Raw genomic sequence first — 24840 nt, 5'->3', positions numbered from 1 at the left:
CAGCATTTACTGGCTTTGCTGTACAACTCATGACTGTAAAGCTCCAGACTTTTCTAGCCTGCTCAACTTCCCACTGAAACTCTGTCCCTGCCTCACCCACCCCAAACCCCTCCCTGCTGTGGCTTTGCCTGCTACTCAGGAGAAAGGGAAGCTGCCAGGCAGGAGCATCCCCTACATACCCAGTGAGAGGTGCCTGAGCTCAAGCTTTTTGCTGCATGTGAAGGCCAGGTCCTCTGGTTGGGACCCAGAGCCTACTCCCTCTAGCATAGTCACCTCTGCATTGCGAGCCAGCCCCTCTTTAGACAGCTTTCCTGCCCAGCCCCCTGCCACCCTACCCAGCCCAGGCTGCCTTCTTCCTCTGCCTCCAGGCTCAGCCCTTAGTCCCTCATTCCCTCCTTAACCCCTAGGAAGCACCTGCAGCCTGCCACTTCTGGTAGGTCACCAAGTGCTAGGCCTCTTTCTGGGTTTTTCAGCAGGATGGAGACACAGAGGCTTACTGCCTTTCTTCCCTTTCCTTGAAACAATGGAAGTTCTGCTTCTTCAGAGGCCACCGCTTCTCAGCCTCCTTTTCTTCTCCCAAACTCAGTGACTCTCATTGAAAGTGACTCCTCATCCTCCACAAGAGACATTTGGCAATACCTGAAGACACCTTGACTGCCGCAACAGAAGGCGAGGAGTTTGCTACTGAATCTAGCAGGTAGAAACCTAAGGTGTGGCTAAACATCCTAAGGTATGCAGGGCAGCCCCTTGTGATGGGGTCTGTCGAACATGATGCTGCAAGGGAGAAACACTGCTCTGAGTGCACATCGGCCAGCCAGGTCCTGGGACCTCTCCTCCTGTATGTAAACTCTGGGAGCGTTTTATCCTGCCCCACAACTCCCCTGGATGAAGACAACCCTCCAGGGTACAGCTCCTGCCCTGGTTCTCTTCCCTGAGCCTCTGGCCCACCCCTGTGATGTCTCATAGTGGTCTCGGACTTAACATATATTATTTCCCCTTCACCTCTGCTGCTTCCTGTGGTTGAGTTCGCAGGGGGGGAACACCACAGCTGTGCCCTTGGGTTCGTGCCCTCACTGCCTGCCTGCATTCACAGTCGTGTCTGCCTCGACACTCAAAACGTGCCTAAAGCACCTACTTCTGTCCATCCCCAGTGTCCCCATCACTCTCACATGAGCAATGGCAACTGCTCTCTTTGCTTCCAACCCATTTTCCATGGAGCATCCAGAATGATTTTTTTAAACCTTCTGTCAGATCTTGTCACTCCCTGGCCCTACCTGCTTCTCCCTACCCTGCTACAGTGGCCCCACTACCCCCATGCCTCTTCCTGCCCCCAATGCCTTTGCATTGGTGATTTTTTTCGCTGGATTTTTCATAGGCAGCCACCCCCTGCCATTCAGGTCTCCGTTGACATGTTGTGTCCTCAGAGGGGCCCTTCCTAACCAACAGCTTATAGAAATGCTCCCCTTCCCTGTCATTTGTCTGATGCTTTCCTATTGGCCAGTTTACTAGCCACCACTGCCCCCAGAATGGAAACTCCACCATGCTCACCATGTTATTCCCAGTGCCCATAACAGAGCCTGCCTGAATCGTATGTTCTCCCTCATATGTGGACATTAGATCAAGGGCAAACACAACAAGGGGATTGGACTATGAGCACATGATAAAAGCGAGAGCACACAAGGGAGGGGTGAGGATAGGTAAGACACCTAAAAAACTAGCTAGCATTTGTTGACCTTAATGCAGAGAAACCAAAGCAGATACCTTAAAGCAACTGAGGCCAATAGGAAAAGGGGACCAGGAACTAGAGAAAAAGTTAGATCAAAAAGAATTAACCTAGAAGGTAACACCCATGCACAGGAAATCAATGTGAGTCAATGCCCTGTATAGCTATCCTTATCTCAACCAGCAAAACCCCTTGTTCCTTCCTATTATTGCTTATACTCTCTCTACAACAAAATTAGAGATAAGGGCAAAATAGTTTCTGCTGGGTATTGAGGTGGGGGGAGCGGGAGGGGGTGGAGTGTGTGGTAAGGGAGGGGGTGGGGGCAGGGGGGAGAAATGAACCAAGCCTTGTATGCACATATGAATAATAAAAGAAAAAAAAAATAAAAATAAATAAAAAAAAAAAACAGAGCCTGCCTGGCACCTGGCTTTCCTAAATGTCTGTTGAATGAGTGAACAGATTGATAAGGAAGCCCACATAGCTATGTATTGGAGTTTGGGGAGGTGAACAGCCCAGGGCCCTGTACCCATCACACCGCTCAGGCTTGGGCTCAAAGGGCTCGACTACCAGGCATCATGCAGGATGTGGTTTCTAGAATAGGCCTGGGCCCAGAGCTGGCATAGGGACCAGGATCTGTAGTGATAGGTGGCTTCCTGGGAGGGGACATGTCAAGGAAAGTTCTGTTCCTATCCACCCCCAAAGAAGGGAGCCACGAGTTTCACCCAACCCCATCTTCTAGACAACCCAGATTTGGAGGTCACATCCTAAAGGAGGGTAACCTCCGAGCTCACAGGATAAAAAGCATATCTCTGACCCAGTGGGGCCAAGGGACCCCTAGCCCAGTGCCAGAGGCCTGGCTTGGTCAGTAGGTCACAAGGCAGTAACACTTGTCTAATAATTGGGGGTGCTATGTGCTCTGCCTCTACCCTAGGGTTGGCTCGGTCCTCTGCCTGAGGTCTCTAAGGAGCACGGCTAGAACTCCTGCTCACTCTACATGTCACAGTCTGACCCTCCCCTCTCCTTACATCTTTCTCTTGGTGTAATGCCCAAGACTGGGTCCCTGTGCAGCCGCAAAACTCCAGACTCAGGTCTAAAACCCAAGCTAGACTGCAGGCAGAGGCTGCGGAGTCCCAAGAGCGTGTGCTGGTGTCCCCTTCCACAGGCTGGCAAAGATCAAGCTGTCCCTCACACTCGAGCCTCAGCCCTGTGCTGCTGCTCCTTGCTGTGCCACCTTGAGCAAGTCCACATGGTTCGTGAAGTCTGGCTCCTCCCCTGGGAAGCAGCTATATGTCCCCAAGGGGCCCTCATGGGACAGTCAGGAGGCTAAAAAGTTCGCATGCATGGGGATGATTAGCAGCAGCTCCGTACAACACATGCAGCAAGCACCTAACTTTATTTCTGACTTCTCCCACACACACACACGCACACACACACCACGGGGACAGGCCACTGGCCCCTGCTCCTCTCCCACCCCAAGCAGGGCTTTCTTGGCCATCTGACAGGCCCTCAGAATGGTGTCCCAAGGAACTGAGGGGCTCCTGGCCTAGACCCACAGACTTTCTTTGCTTCTGGAACAAACCTCGTGGGGAAGGCCAAGAGAACGGAAGGAAGACAAGCAGCAGGACCCCCAAACCTGGTCCCCTCCAGGGCCTTGTGTGCTGAGCTCCTTGCAGAAACAAGGTGGAGGTACACTTCAAGTCCTCTGTCCAGGGACCCCGTAGTGCAGACTTAGGAGGGCCCAACCTCTTCCTGGTCTCCCTACTGGTGGTGACCCTAGGTCCAGAGCCCTACTGCTCTGCAGAGGAATAAACTGACCTCTCAGCGACCCCTGGAGAAGAGAGCTAGAGGCTGCAGATGTAGAGCAATGTCCTTAGTGGCTGGACATCAGGGACAGGAAGCAGTTCCAGGGTCCCAGCCACAAGGCTCCACCCTGAAGCCTGTTCCCAGAACACAGGTGGGGGTAGTACCATTGGTTCATTCGAGGAGCCAGACATCAGCCACAGGAGAACTATCAGGGTCGAAACCTACCTCTTCCCCACACCTCCCAGGATCCTGTCCCTGGAAAATGTCACCTCCCATTCCCTGCATCCTCCCGGGCTCAGGAAAAAGTCAGGAGTAAGCAAAACCAGGCGTGTCTTGTCCTGTGACAGACCCAGAGGGAGCCCTGGGGGAACATAAAGAGACAGAGGAAACAGCTGGGCCTCCAAGAGTACCTAGAAAGCAGGGGTGCTGCCCAAAGGGGTCAAGGGATAGATAGCCCAGCCCCTCTAGGCAGGATGTGCCTTCCGCACTTGAAGACGGACATCACAGGCTTAATCTCTGGGCATCCCCGCAAGGGGACTTCCAGCTACAAAGCTTGCTGGCAGACCCAGGTTCTCCATAGCAGTCTGGATAGGTGCTGGCTGGTCTCCTGCTTCCAGAAATGGGGCGGAGGGTACAGTGGGCACTTGGGCCAACCAGGATTGCTCCAGAGCAATACCAGGTGCTCCTGCTCCGGGGCCTGATCTTGCAGAGGAAGCTAGGGTCTGAGGTGGTCTTGCCAAGGCCTCCACACTGAGCTTCCTTGGGGCAGGGAGCTCCCATCCAGAAGGGACCTCTACAGGCCCTACAGCAATGAACTGGTCTCCAGTCCTGGACTGACTGGTGTCAGGGCTCCCAGATCCCACTGACAATGCTTCCAGAAGTCTTTGCAGGTATGGTCTGGAGGCAGAACTGGGGCTTCCACCACTGCTGTGGGCCTGGAACCCTGGAGCAAGAGAGACAGAAAGTTAGGCCCTAGAATCACAAGGAAAATGTGTGGCCAGGTTGCAAAGAGCTGGATTTGGACTTATTCAAGGAGATATCAAGCCCAACTCAAAACTGATATCCACTAGGTCCCTGCTAAGGGATACCATCCAGAGCCAAACTCCTACTGTCCAATAGAAACCAGGAAACTGTTGTGCATGCTGGTACATGCCTATAATCCCAGCACTCCAGATGATGAGGCAGGAGGATCACAAGTTCCAGGGCAGCCTGAGCTACATACAGAACCTGTCTCAAAAACAACACAAGCGAAACCAGGACAACAGAATCATTTCGGGCTGGGTGATAGAAGTGACTCAAGTGGTAGAGTGCTGCCTAGCTAGCACAAGGCCCTGAGTCCAACCCCAGGACTGTCAAAAAAAAAAATCATTCCTTTCCCACTTGACCCCTGAGGTCACCACCAATCAGACCTTCCATAGCCTCCCCACTTATGTCCCAGGCTGTTCTGATGTTAACCCACTTGACCTAGCACTACTGCAGCCTATACCTTCCAGTCCTCGGGCTGCTTCACACAGCAACACCCCACCTCCCACTCCACATCTGAAACAGCTTCTAGAACCATCCTGTCCTTGTAGCCATGTCCAAACTCAGGGAGGGCATCAGAAGCACGTGGCTGAAAGTTCTCAGGTCTGTGCACTGCACCCCACATGCTCTAGAGTCAGGTCCTCCTCGCTGCCACACGCAGACCATGACTGACACATACTGCTTTATAAAAACACTTTACTTCAGCCCCAAGTGGTCTGACCTGGCCTGCCCCCAGTGCTGCCTCTCAGTCCTGTCTCTCCTGCCCACACACCACTGTCTCCATCAGTGGACAGTGACATGCCTCAAGCAGCAATCCTTCTCCCACCCGCTCCCTCTAGATCAATAGGTGCCAGCAACCACTATTGCTGAAGCAACCATTTTCCCTCCACCAGTGGACCCTCTACTTCCATACCACCCTCCTCGCCTCGCTCAGGCTCCACAGTCCTCAACACCATCACTCCCTAGGACACATCCCCAACCACCTTCCCTTCTGTCACACCTGCCTGTTACACCACCAGTCTGGGAGGACAAGGAAGCTTCCCAACCCCTCCATCATCACCCTCTAACCTAGTACCCATCTCTACCAGGTTTGTCTCCTGCTCTTCAGTCAGCTGCTTTGCACTTCTTCATGTCCCTGACACCACTCAGCTGGCACCGTCACCTCACAGTCTGTGAAACTGAGGCCCCACAATTTCGTGACTCCAGATCTGTGCATAGACTCAGGTCTTCTCCTGCCTTCTTTCTTCCTTTTATGTCCAAGGAAGCTCCTCAGCTCCCAAGGGCAGCCCCTTCCCTAGCATTCTCACTGACCTTCCCATCTCCTCCAGAAGTCCACTTCTTCTCCAGTGGGCTGTCATTTCAACACCCAAACTTCACGATGTGTCCACTATCTTGACAGATCCCTTGGCCAGTCCTACTCAGCCACCTCCCAATCTTCTTCTCATGACAGTCAAACCTCTAAATCATCCACAAAGCTCTTACCATTTCATCTCATTCTTTAGTTGTAACAGAAGGTATTTAATATTTAATACAGGAAAATATAGATGTAGGGGGAGATAGTCTAAGAAATGGTGTTGGGCCAGGCATCAGTGGCTCATGCCTATAATCCTAGCTACTCAGGAGGCAGAGATCAGGAAGATTGAAGTTCAAGGCCAGCCCTGGCAAATAGTTTGTGAGACCCTATCTCAAAAATACCCAACACAAAAAAGGGCTGGTGGAGTGGCTCAAGTGCTTGAGCGCCTGCCTAGCAAGTGTAAGACCCTGAGTTTAAACTCTAGTACCACCAAAAAGAAATGGTGTTGGAAAAATTAGAAAGCTGTATGCAAAAGATTGAAGTTCGACCTTTTTTTTTTTTTTTTGACTGTTTGAAACTTCTTTTAAGTTCAGAACTTCATCCTTTACAGATATTACAGAACAAGTGTAAAATACACAACTAGATAAAAATAGTGAAATTTTCTCTTTGGTGGAACTAGAGTTTGAACTGAGGGCTTGGCAGACACTCTACTGCTTGGGCCACACCTTCAGTCTATTTCACTCTAGTTATTTTATTTATTTATTTTTCTTTTATTATTCATATGTGCATACAAGGCTTGGGTCATTTCTCCCCCCTGCCCCCACCCCCTCTCTTACTCGACCTTCTTTACAACATATAGAAATTAATCCCAAATGCATCAGACTTAAATTTAAGACCCAAAACTCTCTAAGAAAACAGGCATAAATCCTCACAGCCTTAGGTTAAACTAAACCTTCTCAGACATGACACCCGGAAGTACAGCGATAAAAGAGAAAGTGAGTTGGAATTCAAAATTAATGTTCTTTGAATGCTGACACTTATGTAAAAAGTGAAAAAAATACCCATGGCTTGTGAGAAAATATTTCCAAAGATATAACTGACAAGGGCTGTGTATCTAGAGTGTATATGATATGTATGTGTATATACGTGTGTATATACATATACCTTACAGCTCACAAGGAAAAGACAATCTAATTGGAAAATAGAGATATTTCTCCAAATATATACAAATGGCCAATAATCACATAAGGATTCAACATCACTAGTAATTAGGAAAATGCAAATCAAAACTACAATGAGAATTTTTCACCCATCAGGATGGTTATAATCAAAAGCATAGATTATAAGCACTGGCAAAGATGTGGAAAATCAGTTCCCCCCCTCCATTGCTGGTAGGAATGAAAAATGGCATAGCCACTTTGGAAAACAGCTGAGCAGTTGAGTATGGAGTTACCATAGGGCCTAGCAATTCTACTCCTGTGTATAGACCAAAGAGAAATGGAAGTGTGGCTCAGGTTGCAGAGCACCCGCATAGTAAGTGCAAGGTCCCTCGTACTGCTCCCCACCAAGAAGATAAAGGCCAAAAAGCAATGAAGACATATGTTGGTAGAAAACCTTGTACATGAATGTTTATAGTACTACTCACAGTAGTTGAAAAGTAGAAATAACCCAAATGTTTATCAACTGAAGAATAAATATGCTGCTCACATACAATGGAAGGTATTCAGCAATTCAGAAATTAAATATTCATAAGTGCTAAGCGTGGATGAACCTTAAAGTCACGCTAATGGAAATAAGCCAGGAACAGAAGGCCACATATTACATGATATCATTTGTAGGAGCTGTCCAGACTGGATAAATCCAGAGACAGAACATACATTAGTGATTAACTGAGGCTGAGGGAAAGTTTGGGGAGGGGGCCTCCAAAGATAATTTAGAAGTGGGATCTGGGTCTTGGGCACATACTTCAATCTTACAAGACACCAAATTGTTTTCCAGAATGGTTGCAGCAATTTATAGTCCCATCAGTAGCATATGAACCTTACCTATTGCTTTGGTTATTATCAGGATTTTAGATTTCTGCCAATTTAGGAAGGGAAAGTTGTGTTGTAGTCTTCCTTTGCATTTCTTCAATTACTAATGAGGTTGGGAGTTTTCTGTTTGAAACAGTTTCCCTGTGTATCCCAGACTGGCTTTTCGGTACTAGGGCTTGAACTCAGGATTTCACAGTTGCTGAAAGGGGCTCTACCACTTGAGTCAAATTTCCAGCCCTGGCCTTGAACTCTTGATCCTTCTGTCCCTACCTCCCAACTGCTGGGATTACAGGTGTGTACCACTATGCCTGGCAGGTCAGGAGTCTTACCTGTTCCTCACTTGGTTTCCTGAGATGTCTTAAGTATATTGCCCATTTTTCTATTTGGTGGTTTGCATTTTTATCAATGAATAGTTGTTTATGAATTCTGTATATAACTGCATATGTTTCAAAGCACCTCTTCTAGTTTATAACTTGTATTTTTGCTTTATTCATGATGTCTCTTGATAAAGTTATTATGGTTACATGTTTAAATTTATGAATCCTTTTAGTTTTAGTGGTAGGGTTTTTGACTTAAGAAATCCTTCCCTGCCATATCCCAGTGATGCATGCATACAATCTCAGCTACTTAAGAGGCTGAAATTGGGAGGATTGTGGTTTGAAGCCAGCCCAGGCAAACAGTTCCTGAGACTACATCTCCAAAATAATAACCAGAGCAGCTGGGAGCCGGTAACTCATAACTGTAATCCTAACTACTCAGGATATAGATCAGGAGGACCAAGGTTCAAAGCCAGCCCAAGCAACTAGTTTGTGAGACCCTATCTCGAAAAATACCCAACCCAAAAAAGGGTTGGCAGAGTGGCTCAAGTGATGAAGTGCCTGCCTTGTAAGTGCAAAGCCCTGAATTCAAACCCCAGTCCCAAAAAAAAAAAAAAGCTTCCCTAATCCCAAGGTTATGAAAATATCTTGCTACGTTTTCTTCTAAAAGTTTTAAAGTTTTTCCATGTACGTGTATCTATACATGATTGACTTACGAGTGTATTTAAGTAGATACCTAGTTGTGTCAGAACTGTTTAGTCACTAATCTATTCTTTCCCTGGTGATCAAAGCCCCCTATGAGGGCCTAGATGTAGCTCAGTGGTAGAACATTTGCCTAGCATGTGTAAGGCCCTGAGTTCCATTCCCAGCACAGGAAAAAAAAAAACAAAAAAAACCCTATAGAGACTAGTGCTATCCATTTATATAAAGACACTTTGCATGGTATTTTAGATGACAGATATTAGATGTATACACACATATATTTTGTGAACTTTGCATTTATATATAGACATCTTATAAACTACAACAATGTGTGCTAGGCCAAGTCCTCTGCTTGTTTTTCTTCAAGAGTGTCTTAGCTAGCCAGTTGGCAGTGGCTCATGCCTGAAACCCCAGCTACTCAGTAAGTAGTGATCAGGAGGATCACTGGGCAAACAGTTTGCAAAACCCTATCTTGAAAAAACCCATCACAAAAAAGGGCTGGTGGAGTGGGTTCGAAGTGTAGGCCCTGAGTTCAAACCCCAGTACTTTAAAAAAAAAAAAAAAGTGTCTTGGCTATTACTGGTCTTTCATCTTTTCATATAAAATTTAGAATCACTCCATGAATATCAAATTGTCTTGGGATATTTTGAGTGGGGATTTATTAGATCCATAAATAAAATTTGGGAACTTTTAATTTTTAAAACATTATATTCCTATCAATGGCTGATACATATCTATGAATTTAAGTATTTTTAAATGAATACTTTTCCCATTGCCCTCTTGGCACAGTGGCCAGTGAGTGCATCAATCTCATAAATGTTTTCCCCTAGAAGTTTTATATAGCTTCTGTCACCTTTATTCTTTAGGACTTTATTCTTATCACTATTATAAGAGTTTCTTTTAAAGTACTATTTTTTGAGACTATATAAAAATACAATTGATTGGACCTATCTTTCTAATATTATTGAACCTAATTTTCTTAGCTCTGATAGTTTATAGTTTTGGGGGGGGTTGTTTTGTCTTTTTTTGGGGGTTTTTTTTGGGGGTTTTTTTGCTTTCAATGTAACAATCTGATTAGTGAGTTTTTGCTTGCTTCCCAATCCTCAGACATTATTTCTTTTTCTTATCATACTGCAATGGCTAAGACCTCTACTATAATGTTGGGTAGATGAGACAGTGTGAAAACTTGGCTTGCTCCTAGTTTTAATGTTTTGCTATTAAAAGCAATTTCTGCTCTAGGTTTTGGTAAATGTCCATTATCTAAGTTAGGAAAGTTGCCTTTCCTAACTAAGAAGTTTAAATCATGAGTGGGTGTTAACTTTTCAGTATATTTCCAACGTTGAAATGAGATCACTGAGCCACAGTGATCTTGTCCATCATCTCCTACCACTTCACCCTCCCTAAGCCCACATTAGCATGTGTGCCTTCTCCAGTTCAAGTCACCCTCCCCAATCACTCACTTCTCCAATGGGAGTCAGGGTCACTTGGGCTGCAGTCGTAGAGTCTGCGGACCCGGGTGATATCCGAAGCACTCAGGTTCCATCGCTGGCCAATATGAACACTGGGGGCCCAGAGAGGTATGATGGTGGGCTGCCCACGCCAGCTGAAGGCAAGCCTGGAAGCCAGAGGCAGGGTCTGCCTCAGGATCACAGCAGGGGTTGGGAGGGCAGTGAAGGGGAAGGGAAGGAGGGAAAGGGTGCTCACCTCCCATAGTGCATCACTGATGAGTAGTCATAAGGGGCCAGCATATTGCTGCTCCGAGACTTGATGAAGTTAATTTCGAAGCCTTAAAACACACACACTTGAGATGTTTAAAGAAAGCACGTAGACAGGCAATAGCAGGCAAGGGGGAGAGGGGAGAGTTCTGGGGATTTATAGTCCACCTAAACAAAGGAGTCTGAACCCACAGCCAAGTGTGTATCTCCCTGCATGGGTCTCTGTCCCTGCACATTTCACAAAGCCCCCAGATTTGGAGCCCACTAGACCTGTTACCTTAGTTGGCTACAGCATAACTTCTCCCCTTCACTGGCTCCTGCAAGCCTGGGAAGAGCAAGGTTCCCTTCTGCCCTCCGTGGTGAGCTCCTAAGAGGGCAGCTGCTCTCTGCATCTTTGCTCCCCAGTCCCTCCAAACCCAGTCAGTCACAACTACTTCTTTCTCCTTCCCAAGGTCACCAGCAACCTCCTCACTACTTAGATCAGCATTCCAATACCATTCTGTCCCACCACCTGCCAGAAACAGCTGTCCTTAGAAAGCTCTGATTTTCCCCCTTATAAACCTTTCATCAGCCAGGCATCAGTGACTTAGACCTGTAATCCTAGGTGTAATTCTAGGTGAAGCCAAAATCAGGAGGATTGTGGTTTGCGGACAGCCTGGGCAAATAGTTTATAAGATCCCCATCTCCAAAATAACTAGAGCAAAATTGACTGGAGAGGTGTGACTCAGTGGTAAATCACCTGCTTTGCAAATGAAGCCCTGAGTTCAAATCCCAGTCCCACAAAAAAATATTAAACATAACATTGAATAGGGAAGATATTCATTTGGTTTTTAAAAAGTCATCTAGCATGTGCAAGGCCTTGGGCTCAATCCCCAGCATTGAATATAAAAAATTTATATACATATATTATTTATAAATGTGATACACACACACACACACACACACACACACACACACACACATAGACATAGTGGAAGTTTTCATGTTCCATCTCCCTTCCAGAGTTCCCACCTCTGTACCCCACCACCAGTTACTGTGATTAGTTTTATATCCTAGCAGGGTTTGTTCAATACCCAGTAATTAAATGCAAATGTATTCTCCCTTTATTAAGAGAAACCATATTTTCCCCATTAGGCTTGTTTTTTGTTTTTGTGATGTGGGGATCAAACCCAGGGCCCCACGCATGCTAAGCAAGTGCTCAACCACTAAGCTGTGTCTCCAGCCCTGAGTAGGTAGTGTTTTAGCTTGTTTTATTGTTAGAACAGCTCTTGAGTTAATTAGTGCTGCTTTCTAATTCATTAATTTCTGCTTTTACCTTTATTAATTCCCTCCTTTTATTTTTTAACTTAAGTTGGCATGTTTATTTGTTCTGTTTTCATGGATATAAGTATTTACAGCTACACTTTCTTCCTGAGCCTTGCCTTAGCCATGAACCATTGGTGTTACTATACCATTTCATGATTTTTTTATGTTTTTTAAATTCTGAAACATGGTCTCTCAATGTAGTCCAGGCTAGCCTCAAATTTGTGATCCTCCTGCCTCAGCCTCCCAAGTGCTGGGATTGCATCATGATTTTCATTTGAGAATTCCTGCAATGTCTAACTCAGAACTAAGAAAGGTTTTTAATTTTAGTTTCTAAATGGGAGACATTTTGGGGGTTTTTTGTGGGGGTTCTGATGCTGAGGATTTGAACTCAGAGCCTCATGCTTACTAGGAAGTGCTCTACCAACTTGAGCCACACCATCACCCCAATATTTTTGGTTTTGATATATTAGCTTCTACTTTACATCATGATCCTAACGTTTGTACTCAGGTTTTTCAAGTCTAGAGTTTTCCATGGCCTATCATAGGGTAAGCATTCACAAGTACTCCATGAGCATTTGGAAGATCATGGTCTCATTTTGCAGAGTACAGAGGCCCCATCCCTCCCCCATGCACTCTTCCCCAGCCTAGTGCAATTCAATCCTATCCCTTTGTAAGGCACTACCCTTGCACCCCCAAAGCACTCCTGTGTCTGGGGGCTCCAGGTACACTGCTCTCTGGACCTTGGATACCCTCCCCACTGTTTCACCTGACAAATACCACAGCAACAGGAAAGCCCTCTGCTCACAGAAAGCCTCTGACTCCTCCACCCTCTAAACACTCTGGATCATGCACCAGTCATTGCTCAGTTGTCATTGCTCTTCTTACCTCTGGAATCAACCACTGAGTCCCTGAGAGCAGGGATCCAATCCCCAGCACCATGCCCAGTGGTTGCTCACTGGCACTGGATCAGAGCCCACTCCTGCCAGCCTCAGCTCTATTGCTGCTGGAGTCTCCTGGGTTTACCCTATGTCACATGCCCATCAGTGCCCATCTCACATACCCTATCCCTGAAGTGCTGCCCTCGGTCCCCTTGCCTGGCACATGCAACCTATTACCTCTTGGGCTTCCATCTTGGCTCAGATTCCCACCCAAGTAGCCTGCAGCCCCTGCCCCCACCCCACACAGTGGCATATGTAACGGGGGACTGCTAGTTGAACACCTGGGGAGCAAGGTCAAGGCCACTGCCAACCCCATACTTACGTGACTAACATTGTCAGTGAGAAGTGAGACACAAAGCTAGTGACACCCTCACCTGGGTACAACTATGGAAGGAGATGAAGACTCAGACCCCAGAACCAAGTACCAGAGAGGAGCAGGATCCCCACCTGGACAGCAGGTAGTAGAGAGGAAGGGTAACCTTTTCCAGGGGAGGCAGGCAGTTCCTTAGCCATGGCCTGAGCCTGCTGCCCTCTCTCCCTCAGAGCCCCCAGGCTCCCAGGCCCAGCCCATCGTGGGCACCAGCAGGCTTACCCGGGAGGATCTCATTCCAGTTGACCTTGATGTACCGGTCCCGGTCGGCCCGCGCATGCTCATGCCAGAAGCCCAGCACATGCATGAGCTCGTGCAGAACGATACCATGACCCTTCCGGAGACAGGCAGGTGCCAGGGACACCACCTGCATCCCTCCACTGCGCCCCACACCAGAAAAACACCTGCAAAACCATACAAGTGGGCCAGCTGGGCACCAGCCTAGAAAGGGCTAGAGCAGGCCCTCTCCTCCCTCAAACGCCTAGGGGAGGTGGACAGCAGACAGGCAACCCACATCCTGGACACCAGCCCAAGTTTGCTGCCACCCCAAACCCCGTGACTGCCTGGGCTTCTGTGAAGTGGGTATAATGAAGCCTCCTTACCAACCAAGGCAGCCAAGAAGAGGTTTGCCTGATATTAACACGTACAACAGAAGCAGTTGAGTGAGTGGGCTCCCACCGTAAGTTCCAGGTCAAAGATTTCATACACATTATCTCAGGCCACTAACAAGCTAGGACACAAGTGTTCCCACCACCTCCATCTCAGAGGGAAAGCAGAAGAGGATCAGAAGTTAAGGGATTCACTTGGACTCAAATGACAATGACACATGCATTGTAAACCAGAGCCCAAGACTTACCCATAAAGCCTCCTGGGAGATAAGACATTTGTGAACTGGGGTCCAGCACCCAGTACCCAGTCCTTCTCCACCTTTGGCCCTGCATGTCCTGCTTGTGAGCAAGCCACTCAGGGTGCCAGGGGGAGCTTGAACCCAGGAAAGTAGGCCCAGAAATAAGGTTTAGACCCCATCATTGTTCATTCTGGGCTAAACACAGAAGGGGAAACACACATGCACCCCACGAGCACTCACCCCAACATGGGGATGATGGAAATGAAGTCTCTCTGGCCCTGGTGGGCAACAAACCGGATGCACGTGAAACGTTCAAATTCAGCAAATGCTTGCAGGATGACCTGGCGGCTGGGCTCATCTAGGAAAGATATCCCAGCTGACCCCCTGCCAAAGCCCCAGAGCTCTTGTGGTCCTTTGAAGTCAGCCTCAGGCCTGGGACCAGGACTTCCAGCTCACTCTCCCAAAATAGTGTCAAGAGAGGACAGCACTGGGGAGGAAGGCTGAGCTGCAGACAGGCCCTAACTGGGTGACCATGGAGCCTGGAGAAGACCAGAAAGTCCCCATCAGCTCTTCCAGGATTTCAACCCTCCTGGCTCGGGAAGCCCTGGGAATGGACAGACCTCTGTGAAGGGGGTCTTTTGGTAGGACGCGGTTGGGGGTGGGTGCTACAAGAAAAAGGAAAAGATCACCCCAGAAAGGAGCCTTGCATGAGGAAGAAGGCCCGCATCAGGGAGGGAGGCCCTACCACATACTCACTCACCATACTTGGTAGAGAGCAGAAAGGGGACCTCCACGACGCCACTAGCGCTTTTGGGCCACTTGCTGTTGGTCACCGACAACAGTCGGAAGGGGCTCTGAGGAGAGAGTACAGCTCGGGGACCTCAGAGGACACAGAGCACCCAAGCTTCATTGCCCCACGGCGCCTGCTTTAGACCACCAGACTGCTAAAGATGTGAGAGACGGGGAGGGGGGCGGAGGAGGGGAGACCACTAGAGAGGGAATGGAAGCATGGAAATTTCAGCCATATGAATCATGATACCCACCACACAATCCTTTAGTCTAGGATGGCACAGAATGTATGGTACATTCTATCAAGCAGATAAAAGATTGGTCCCAAGGTCACCCAGTGTCTACTACAGAAGAGCTCAGAGCTCTAACTGGCAGCCTCACACCAGCACCTCAGCAAAACAGGGCCACTTTGGAGCTTCCCTGAATGTGGGAAGAGGGCAGAATAGGGTCCTATTCACACTGATGTCCTTGCTAAGGCTTCTTTCTCCATTCTTCCCCAAACCAGAACTCTGAGGTATAGCTTCACAGCTCCCAGCAGGTCCTGCCCCAACAGCCACCAAAGGCTTGACTTATTCTGCTCTGTGGGGGTCATGTGACCACCTCATCGAGGCTCTCACTTGATAAACTGGAGCAATAGCCTCACCCTGCCCCCAAGATCCTGCATAGCCCCCTTGGTCACCAGCTCTCCAGTTCAGCCATGGAGGTGGGAAAAGGGACTGCAATCCAACAGGATAGTCCTATTTTCCAGTGGGTCACTGTCCTATTCAGAGCCTTCTTCCACCCTCCACTTGCCTAAAATACGGTGCTGCTCTCCTAAACGACGTGTTCCCTCTCCACCAGCAAGTCACCACAGTTCCCACAAGCCTCCTTGCTTCTGACTCACTCTCACCTCCTCACCACCACTACACCAAGACAGTCTCTCCATGTTATTCCTGGTTCATCAAGGCCACCCGAGCCCTTCACCCTCTCCCAGCCACTCCGCCAGCCTGGCTCATGTCTCCCAAAATCCCTATCCCCAGGTACCCTGGGCAAGGCAGCAATCAGTGTTGGGAGGGCTCAACCCCTTCCTCCAGGAAGCCCTCTCAAACTGACAACATTGTCACTTTAGCTATCTTCCTCCATCAGTGTTCATGCTGCTTATTCCTATAGAAGATTCACCCTGCCCTTGACCAAAAAAAAAAAAAAAGTGCCTTGGAAAAACAAAGACAGCCCTTCCCTATCAAACACTTGTGACAACCTAGGCATGGGCTCAGAGGGCTCTGTCAACAGCATGAGGCTACTCACACCCACACATGCACACTCACTGGTCGGATGATGTCCCCCTCCACAAGGAAGCTGCCATCTGGGGTTTCCTCTGGGATGAGCCCTGGGAAGGAGGCAGGAAGGGATGAGTATTGACCTGAGCCCGCCCGGCAGAACACAGACTATAGGGACAGGCCCAGCAAGCCACTGTCTGTGCTCCCTTCTGCTTTCTAGCTAGAGGTTTCCTGAGCACTGAGGGTGTGTGCCCTTGGGAGAAGGGAGGAAGATGGGGGAGGGGACAGATAATCACACAGCTCTTCTGAGTCCCAGCCTACAAATGCTGGCATCTGTCCCTGCCAAAACAAGTCCACGGCTCCCACAACCCATGTGAGCCACTTCCAACTCCAGGTCCCCTTCTGTCAGACAGCAGCCTCCTCTTCCAGCTGGCTTCTCCACCCCAAGTCATGTTCCTCACAGTAAGCCCTGGGCTCTCATGCTCCACCTCATCCCTGTCTGATCCCCGCCCATCTGTGTTACATTTGGGACCCTTGAGGTGCCAAGGGACAGAAATCCCAACTCACACCACTATAGAAAAAGAGAGCAAGCACTGGCCTGGCAACACTACCCCATCCCCCATCTGCTTGTCACTGCTTCTCATCTTTTCTTCTGCAAGTGACATATGGAGATCATGGTCTCGGGAAGAGCCAGGAGACAGTGAGGGAAGAACAGAGGCTCCACCTGATCCCATGAGAGTTCTGTACCACAAATGGCACCACAGATTTGTCCCTCCTATACCTTCTGAGTCACTGCAGGCCACTCCAACAGGGGAGGGAGTAGCCTCCTGGGCATTTCTGGCTAAGATCACTCCCTTTGATCAAAGGCCAGTCTCAAGAACCAGGGACAGCTGGTTGGCAGCCATCACTCACAGCAGCTGGAGTGGGCCAGGGCTTCTCAGCAAAGGTCATTAGGCAGGGAGTGAGCAGCATTAGCTACTACCATGGGCTTAGATGTTGGGGCCACCAGCATGGGAGAGTCTTCTCCATGGCATCTGAAAGTCAATGCGAGGGAGGAACCATTGGTTCTGGCTACCTCCAGACCACTCACAGTGACCAGAGCAGGGACTGGGGCCTGGATCACAGATTAGCAGGGACTGGGGCCTCTAGCAAGCTCACAGAGAAAGAAGGAGGCAGATCCCATGGTGGCCCCTGCAGCCAATAGATCCCAACCCCAGGGCAAGATCCCCCCTGTTCCCCCACCACTTCAGCCTATGATACTCCAACACTGGAGTTCCAGTCTTCATTTCTACCAGCTGTGGCACAGCTGAGGTCCTCAGGCATGTAGCTCCAGCCTGATCACACCTGTAAACTATCCCTCTCAGAATGGCTGACACATTCTCAAATACTTACTGAAGATTTAGCTCAACACCCAAGCTCAGAGAGCCCAAAGACCTCTCATGAGACCATTTTTTAAAGACAAGTAGTCTTTCATATAAAAATGACAATCCACCAGAAAAATAGATTGAAGCATTTGCCCATGGACCATCTGCCCCGTTAAGAGGTCACTGAGGAAGCTGAAACATTTTCTTTCAGCCTTTTCTGCATGTCCAAGTGTTCAGTGTGGTCTTCACATCACATGACAATGTCCTTCTCCACCAGAAGGATGACATAGTGCCCTCACCTTGGTTAATTGCAGGGATGTCCTTGTCCCAGGACTCCTGGCTCCCCTCAAGGGTGAGGTCTTCTGGGACACTGGTACTGCAGGCTCCTGCACATGTGAAGGCTGAGAGTGCTCCTATGATCAAATCTGGGTCAGACAGGTACAAACACAGAGCTGCCCAGAGTGCCACACTGGCGAGGCAGCACAGCAGGGCCATCAGCCCCTTCAGGAAGAGGCCTCCAGCACAAGTCCTAGGGGACCGCTCAGCCCCACCTGGTGACAAGGCTTAGACAACTTCAAGGAAGGAGGTCCCTTCAACGGATTAACGCTTGGTTCAAAAATGTGCGTGCTGCACATACGAGGTAGAAGAGAGGGAAGGAAGGAGGAGAGGCAGAACAGACCGTGGGTCTTCACACTGTTGGTCAGTCTAGGACTAACCTCAGTCTCTGTTCCTTGACTCCCTTTCTCATCCAGGCTTTTGGAAAATGACCTAAGCCTGGGTGACTCCTGCCCAAGCCAGGCTGGCGTGGAGACCCCCCACACACACACACATCCCAAAGCAAGATCTAGAGCAGAACACCTTCTCTCTGGTGCCAGCCAGGCCCTCTCCTCCCAGGCTTTTCAAAAGCCCTCCTCCTCATCTCCTAGAAGCTGCCTTCTAGTAAAACTTCTAGAAAGCCCCATAATGAGCCAGTGAGCTCAGTCAAGGGCACTGCAGGTCCAGCCACAGCCTCCTGGCCTCTCTCTGATGCCCTGGGGCTGGAGTCAGCTTACCTGGCAAGCAGAGCAGAAATAGTACACAAGGCCAGAGGCCTGCCATGCTCCTCAAGGTGAGTGCCCCTACCTCTCAGTAAGCAAGAGGACTAACCTCTAGTGGAACAAAACAGCCTAATTGCAGACTTAGTCCCATCCACCTCCTTAAATAGCAGCTTCGCCAGCCCCCACCTGCAGCCTCCCAACACCTCCACTTGCAACTTCCAACATCTCCACCTGCAGCCTCCACCACCTCAACCTCCTACCACCTCCACTCCCTACTACCCCCCCACACCACCTCCACCTTCAGCTCCTCCCTGCTGCCTTCACCTGTAGCCTCCCAACCACCTCCACCTGCAGTCCCTCCCAATAACCCCCACCAGAAACCTGCCCACCCCTACCTCAGACTCCCAGCCCCAGCCCAGCCCTGAGCCTTCTGCACCCTTGTCTGAACTCACCCTGGCTGAAGTAGGTGAAAGATGGGAGGGGCCATAAAAGTCACCCTGAGGGCCCTCTTTGCAAGTGTGGCTCCTCCAAGGTCCCTTCTTACCACCAGAGGGCAGAGAAGCATTGTAGAAAGGTACTCTGGATAGGGTTGAGGCCCCAGCACTGGGAAGGACCTCATCCTTCAGCTAGAAGTACCCCTTTTCCTGCCCCACGCTATTCACAGACCCACCAGCCCCTTCCCTGTGTACCTATGGATGGAGGAAAAGGTCACCTCATCCTTATAAGCTTTTATTTTAGTATTCATATAGAAAAGTGCATAATCACAAGTGCAGGGCTCTGCGAAACTTCTCACAGAACATTCCTGTCACCAGCACCCAGAGAAGCCTCCCACATGGGAAGAGTGGAATTTGTGGACACTCAGACCCTCATATGTACACTATCTCTCTGTCCACAACAGCCTGGCACCAGCATTTATTCCCATTCCACAGATTTAGAAACTAAAGCTCCTTATCTACCTTCTTATGTCACAGCTCTGTCACCCAGGGGCCCCACCTGGATTGTCATCCTGGACACAGATGGGCCTCCATCCTCCATCCTCCTCCTGCCCAGCAATGGACAGGATTTGGGAACCAAATCCACCACGAATGCCAGTGAAGGAAAGCGACAGAGCCAAGGACACCAGCTATTATCTACAAGGGCCTCTCAGTGTTCCTGCAGTGCCTGGAGTCCAACCTTTCTCAAGAGACAGAAATCAGAGTCACAGGGAAAGGGGGATGAAAGCAGATGGCCCTGTCGCCTGGGAAGCATATTGACATGTGTCAGTGCATGCAATGGATATGCTAAATAGCTTGGTTGTGGGAATCATCTCACTAGATATATATATATATATATATATATATATATATATATATATATCACGTTGTATGTATCATGTTGTACTTGAACATACACGATTTTTGTCAGCTATACTTAATAATGCTGAAAAAATAAAATATGATCCACAAAATAAAATTATGGGGGTTGGAGGTGTGGCTCAAGTGGTATAGTACCTGCCTAGCAAACCTAAAGCCCTGAGTTTAAACCCCATATCACCAAAAGCCAAAAAAAAAAAATGCATGGAGCCACATAACATAAATGCTTAGCGAAAGTATTAAAATAATGGTAATAATAATCTCTTTGCTTGGGTAGAGAATAGATTCTTGGTTAAGAAATGCAGTGTATCAAGAATATTCTGTTAAGTGAACTAAGCCAGTCACAAGAAAACAAGTACTATATGATTCCACTTACTGAGGTCCCTAGAGTGGAAACTTCATAGACAGAAGGTAGAAGAGAGGTCACCCAGGTGGAGGAGGGGGGTGGGGAGTTAGTGTTCAGCAAGTAAATGGAAAGTTCTAGAGACCTGTTATACAGCACTATGAATATATCTAACACTGCTGAACACTTGAAATGGTAAAAGTGATAAATTTTGTTATGTGTTTTTTAATTACAATTAAAATTTAAGAATAGCTGAACACCGATGGCTCACGTCTATAATCCTAGCTACTCAGGAAGCAGAGATCAGGAGGATCTCAGTTTGAAGCCAACCTAAACAACGTTCACAGGACTCTACCTTGATAATACCCAACACACAAAAAAAGGGCTGTCAGAGTAGCTCAAATGGTAGATCACCTGCCTGGCAAGCATGAGGCCCTGATTTCTAACTCTGGTACCACCAAAAAAAAAAAAAATTAAGAATAAACAGAGAGGAATGACATGTGTTTGGGAAACTAACCTTTAATATGGGAGGGAAGGGTGAGATAGGACAGAGGTGAGGTGTACCGGGCAGAACCCTAGCCATCAGTCCTGCTGTTTGTGAGATGAGATTGTATGGAGGGAAGTGTCTGATGACTCTGGGCCCCAGATGGCTCCATCCACCCGAAGTTGGATGTAGGTCCCAAGAGAAGCCTGTGTAGGACCTGAGGAAGGCTGGGAGCAACCCCAGCTCTGTTCAGTCCTCCCTCAGAGCATCTCACCCTACCTCAAAGAGCAGAAGGAACAGGCCCTGGGGACAGGCTGTGTATCCTTCATTCAGTCTGAGAGAGCAAGCGCCTACCTGTGCCAGGCACCAGGTACAGGTCTGAGTAGTCCCATTCAGATGCATACCTGTACACCATACAGCCAGAAAACATTGCTCCTAGAAGCCCTGTATGTGGGCTGGCGTGTCTAAGTCTATACCCTAAGAAGTAGGGTTGATGAACCCCATTTTACATCAAGGAAAACTGAAGTACCAACAATGAGAAAAATGGGGTCCCTAATGATCAAACCACACTCATCCCACCCAGGACACCCTGCCAGACACTCAGAATGCAGCTTCAGTGGAGGCAACCCTTGAGTGAGTCTAGAAGAACAAAATGGTGTGAACTGTCTGACACCACGTGGCCAGGAGCGTCGCTAAGTTTCCAGCACAGCCTTCACCATGGGTTTGGCAGCCCCTCACGGGCAGATCCCAGCACCCCTCTGCTTCGAGCTTATGGTAGACCCACATTTCAGTCTCCAGACACGAGTCCTGTGCTGGGCACTTACCTAATATTTCATGAGGACACATTAGTTGGGTGAGCACATGAGCAACTAATCCCTAAGTAGCATGTCCTCTATAGCGGAACACATGCCTTTGGGGACGAGGGACAGCTCTAGAACAGGGCCTGTCACAAGCCACAGCGTGGAGAGGTGCACTGAGGCCTGAGGACCCAGCACGAGGACACAGAGGAGTTGAAACTATGCTCCCCTCTTGTGAAAAAACAGTCCCGGCTAATCCCCACACACACAGGATCGTGGGAGAGCTTTGCTCAAGGGCACACGTGGCCGGTCACACATGGTTACACACATTCCCCAGGATCAGCCACATGTGAGGGACATACACTCCCACAGGAATGGCCACACACTGGGGCACACACGTCCATCCTGCACATTCCAAAAGGGAAGTGGGGTCCAATGGAGGCAGCACTGGGGCCTTCAGAGTCCTGGACAGCTGAGCCAGCCTCCCAAAACTCACCCCTTTCAGCTCAGGAGCCAGAACCTATCTGAGAAAGACCCCAGCCCAGGATGGAACTTGGGCCTTCACTTCTCAGACTCTGCCTACAAACCTTCTTCAGGCATGGATTTGAGACCAGACACTTGGGGAACTGTTGTTTTTTTAAACAAAACATTATTTTATTGACACATCCTCAATGTTCTGTATAAATATAAAGTGCTAAGTTTCCAACCCCTGGCCCGCAAGACTGGGAGGAAGTGGGGGAGGGAGTGTTAAATGTCAATTGAACACAAATAACTTTCCAGCACCAACAGGCGAGAGATGCTTGCGTACATACACACGTAAGCAAGAGGTCTGTAACACATCACTTCCCCCGAGTTCCTGGCTCCCCCAGGAGCACAGGGTTTGGGCTCCAGGCCCCGGGGTGACACCCCTAGTCAGGGCTCCTGGTTGTCACAGCTTGTTCCTTGGGTCTCCCAGGCTACCAAGACCTTCAATATGGCAATGGGACCAGAGAGTCCACAGATGTAGAGTCCTGTTAATTTCTGCCAGAGGAGGGGACAGGAGAAGATATGCCCTCTGTCCTTGTCCCCTGAATAAGGGCCTGCCCTTAAACACCCAGCAGAAAAGCACCAGATCAGAAAGGCCAGCATCACTTCCCAAATGAGGGGATAAGCTAGGCCAGAGTGGAGCCCACCTGTCCAGTCCGCTCCCCCCAGGAATCAGTGAGAGCCAACACAGTGGGCCTTGCAGGCAGAGGGGCCTTGCCTCAGTGACACAGCACCTGGGTCTCAAACTGCAACAGTTGCCCCATGAAACTGAAGTTGGGGGAGATGACTCCCCGGCGTTGTTTAACAAAGTCAAAGGCCTCATCCAGCCGGACCCTGCGGCTCTGTATCAGGTATGCTAGGCATATGGTGGCAGAGCGTGAGATACCCGCTTGGCAGTGCACCAGCACCCGGCCGCCACTGTTCTTCACGGAGTCTGCAAGGAAGATGAGAGGCAGGAGTCAGTCAGGAAGCTGTACAGAGGTTACAGGTGATCTCAACTCTCCTGCAGCTCCTCTAAACCCTGCACTGAGGCCCCCTTACCAATGAAGCCGATGGCCTCCTGGAACCAGGCACTGATTTCCACCATCTGGTTATCCTCAACAGGGATGCTCTTGTAGCGGAAGAGGCCCTCGAAGTGGTTGGGGCAGCTAGAGGAGACGTTGAGGACGGCTGTGATGCCACAGGCCTGCAGCCCCTGCAGGTCTGAGGAGTGGCTGCAGCTGCCCAGAAACAGGTAGGGCAAGATCTCCACAGGGCCACCCTGGAGGAGAAAGGGACAGTGGTGAGACCTTCTCAGCCATTGCCTGAACAGGTAGACACTATGGGCTGGCCAGGAACAAGAGACTTCAGCCAATCATCCTGACCAAGGACAATAATTTGAGGACACAAGGGGACACACATGCCCCCTCCTGCCTCAAAATATACATGCGACCACGCACATACACATGAATGTGACATGAACAGTCTGCTGGCTTTTTCCCTAGAGGCATCCATCTAGTACAGAAGAGGAAGGCAGTAGGAAGACAGTGACAAAGAAATCCTGATCTTAACTTACCTGGTCATAGACAGGCACTCTAGGGTCAGAACTGTTCTTTTCAGGCCCTGCAAGGGGTAGTGCTGGGGCTGGGGCTTCAGAGCACAGATCAGGACAGCAAGCCTGGAAGCCGTCGAAGCCTCCTGCAGAGAGGGGTAAAGGCACGGTTAGTTGAGGGCTGAGCTGGCTGATCGTGGGATCGTGGGCTGGAGGCGCGGGCGCTCACCTCTCAAGAAGCTCACGACAGTGGGCCCGGCACGGGTCTCGTGTAGCAGCGCAGTGAGCAGCACCTGGGCCGGGCTATCGGGTGGGAGATCGGCCACCGACGCGCTGCCTTCGTCCAGCACTACGGCGCGCGCCAACTCCCCGCGGGCCAGGCGCGCCCGCAGCGCACGGTCGGGCAGCAGGCAGGCGAGGGCAGCGGCGGGCGGGCCGCGCACGCGGCGCCGCAGCAGCGCGTTCCAGGGCACCGGCCGGGCGGCCCGCACATGGCGCCGGCAGAAGGCCAGGAAGGGGCGGCAGTCAAGCAGCAACGTGAGCTCGGCTTCCCGCGGCTCCCGCAGCAGCGCGCCCAGCTCCGCGCTCTCCAGCTCGCACGCCGCCTCCAGCCCCATAGCGATCGGCATCACGCAGCCTCCTCCGCCCGCTCTCCCTTCGCTTCTTCCTCTTCTTGCTTCGGGTGCTCGCCTTCGCCTTCTACGGCTCCCGTAGCAGTCGCGCAGCCCCAACTATTGGCTCTGGGCGCCCTCTGCGGCTCCTGGGCTTAAGTACTCGTGGGCCGGCCCCCCCCCGGGTCACCATACAAGGGCAGAGCAGGAAGGCGCCGGCGCCCGCCCCCGCGACCTCACGTGGGGTGCAAGCTAGGTGGCCTCGGGGCTACCGAGCAGGCTGGGGAGGGGACACCCCGGGGAGGAAACCCCGGACCAGGTCCTAGGGGAAGGTGTTCACTGAAGTCTCATACGTCCCCTCCGAAATCTTTGCGTCCCAGCCGGAAAGAGCGCTCCCCACATTTTGCGGGCCCCAGGCTCCTGAGCGCTTGGGGAACTAAGCTTCTCTGAAGCACCTACCCTTCTGGTCAATGAAGTCCCCGTTTCCTCTCCTTTTCCCCTTCTCTCCCAGGATTTTCCTGTCTCTCCCCTCCCCCCCTTCATAGCAAGGATGAGACCAGCACTCAGGTTGGTGGCCATGCTAGGCCAGAACATAGTCCCCTGAACCCAAACCCCAGGGCCCTGGCATAAGAGTGATTGAGGAGAGTCTGGGGGCCTTAGGGGAGGGCAAGGATCTGTGAC

At 50.0% G+C, this 24840-nt stretch overlaps 2 protein-coding genes across 3 annotated transcripts; both read right to left on the bottom strand.

Moving 5' to 3' along the window:
* Positions 1 to 3699: 3699 nt before the first annotated feature.
* Positions 3700 to 18779, bottom strand: Astl (astacin like metalloendopeptidase). 2 transcript variants are annotated; one of them, XM_074051012.1, is made up of 9 exons: positions 18532 to 18779; positions 17779 to 17904; positions 16164 to 16225; positions 14831 to 14924; positions 14311 to 14428; positions 13446 to 13627; positions 10600 to 10681; positions 10356 to 10510; positions 3700 to 4469 (listed from the first exon to the last, which is right to left on the bottom strand). In XM_074051012.1, the coding sequence occupies exons 1-9, from the start codon at positions 18575 to 18577 to the stop codon at positions 4036 to 4038; spliced, it is 1299 nt and encodes a 432-aa protein (XP_073907113.1). In that variant the 5' UTR covers positions 18578 to 18779; the 3' UTR covers positions 3700 to 4035. The 2 variants fall into 2 exon arrangements, with proteins under 2 accessions (XP_073907113.1, XP_073907112.1); XM_074051011.1 differs by lacking the exon at positions 18532 to 18779 and having other exon boundaries at positions 17779 to 18214.
* Positions 18780 to 20683: 1904 nt separating this feature from the next.
* Positions 20684 to 24299, bottom strand: Dusp2 (dual specificity phosphatase 2). Its single transcript, XM_020177598.2, has 4 exons — positions 23778 to 24299; positions 23573 to 23694; positions 23059 to 23278; positions 20684 to 22951 (listed from the first exon to the last, which is right to left on the bottom strand). The coding sequence occupies exons 1-4, from the start codon at positions 24175 to 24177 to the stop codon at positions 22737 to 22739; spliced, it is 957 nt and encodes a 318-aa protein (XP_020033187.2). The 5' UTR covers positions 24178 to 24299; the 3' UTR covers positions 20684 to 22736.
* Positions 24300 to 24840: the final 541 nt, after the last annotated feature.

This window comes from Castor canadensis, chromosome 12 (genome assembly GCF_047511655.1).
Source record: "Castor canadensis chromosome 12, mCasCan1.hap1v2, whole genome shotgun sequence".
Taxonomy (NCBI): domain Eukaryota; kingdom Metazoa; phylum Chordata; class Mammalia; order Rodentia; family Castoridae; genus Castor; species Castor canadensis.
This window is presented reverse-complemented; position numbering and strand designations above follow the sequence as displayed.

Bases quoted from the DNA above. Each gene is read 5' to 3' on its own strand.
- Dusp2 (XM_020177598.2), bottom strand. From the start codon at position 24,177: ATGCCGATCGCTATGGGGCTGGAGGCGGCGTGCGAGCTGGAGAGCGCG. The intron at 23,695-23,777 runs GTGAGCGCCCGC...CCCTCTCTGCAG, and splicing joins TGTCGTGAGCTTCTTGAGAG to GAGGCTTCGACGGCTTCCAG. The intron at 22,952-23,058 runs GTAAGGGGGCCT...TCTTCCTTGCAG, and splicing joins GGAGGCCATCGGCTTCATTG to ACTCCGTGAAGAACAGTGGC.
- Astl (XM_074051011.1), bottom strand. From the start codon at position 17,974: ATGGCCCTGCTGTGCTGCCTCGCCAGTGTGGCACTCTGGGCAGCTCTG. The intron at 16,226-17,778 runs GTGAGGGCACTA...CCTCCTTCCCAG, and splicing joins CATCCCTGCAATTAACCAAG to GGCTCATCCCAGAGGAAACC. The intron at 10,511-10,599 runs GTGAGCACCCTT...TCTGGCTTCCAG, and splicing joins TCAGTGATGCACTATGGGAG to GCTTGCCTTCAGCTGGCGTG.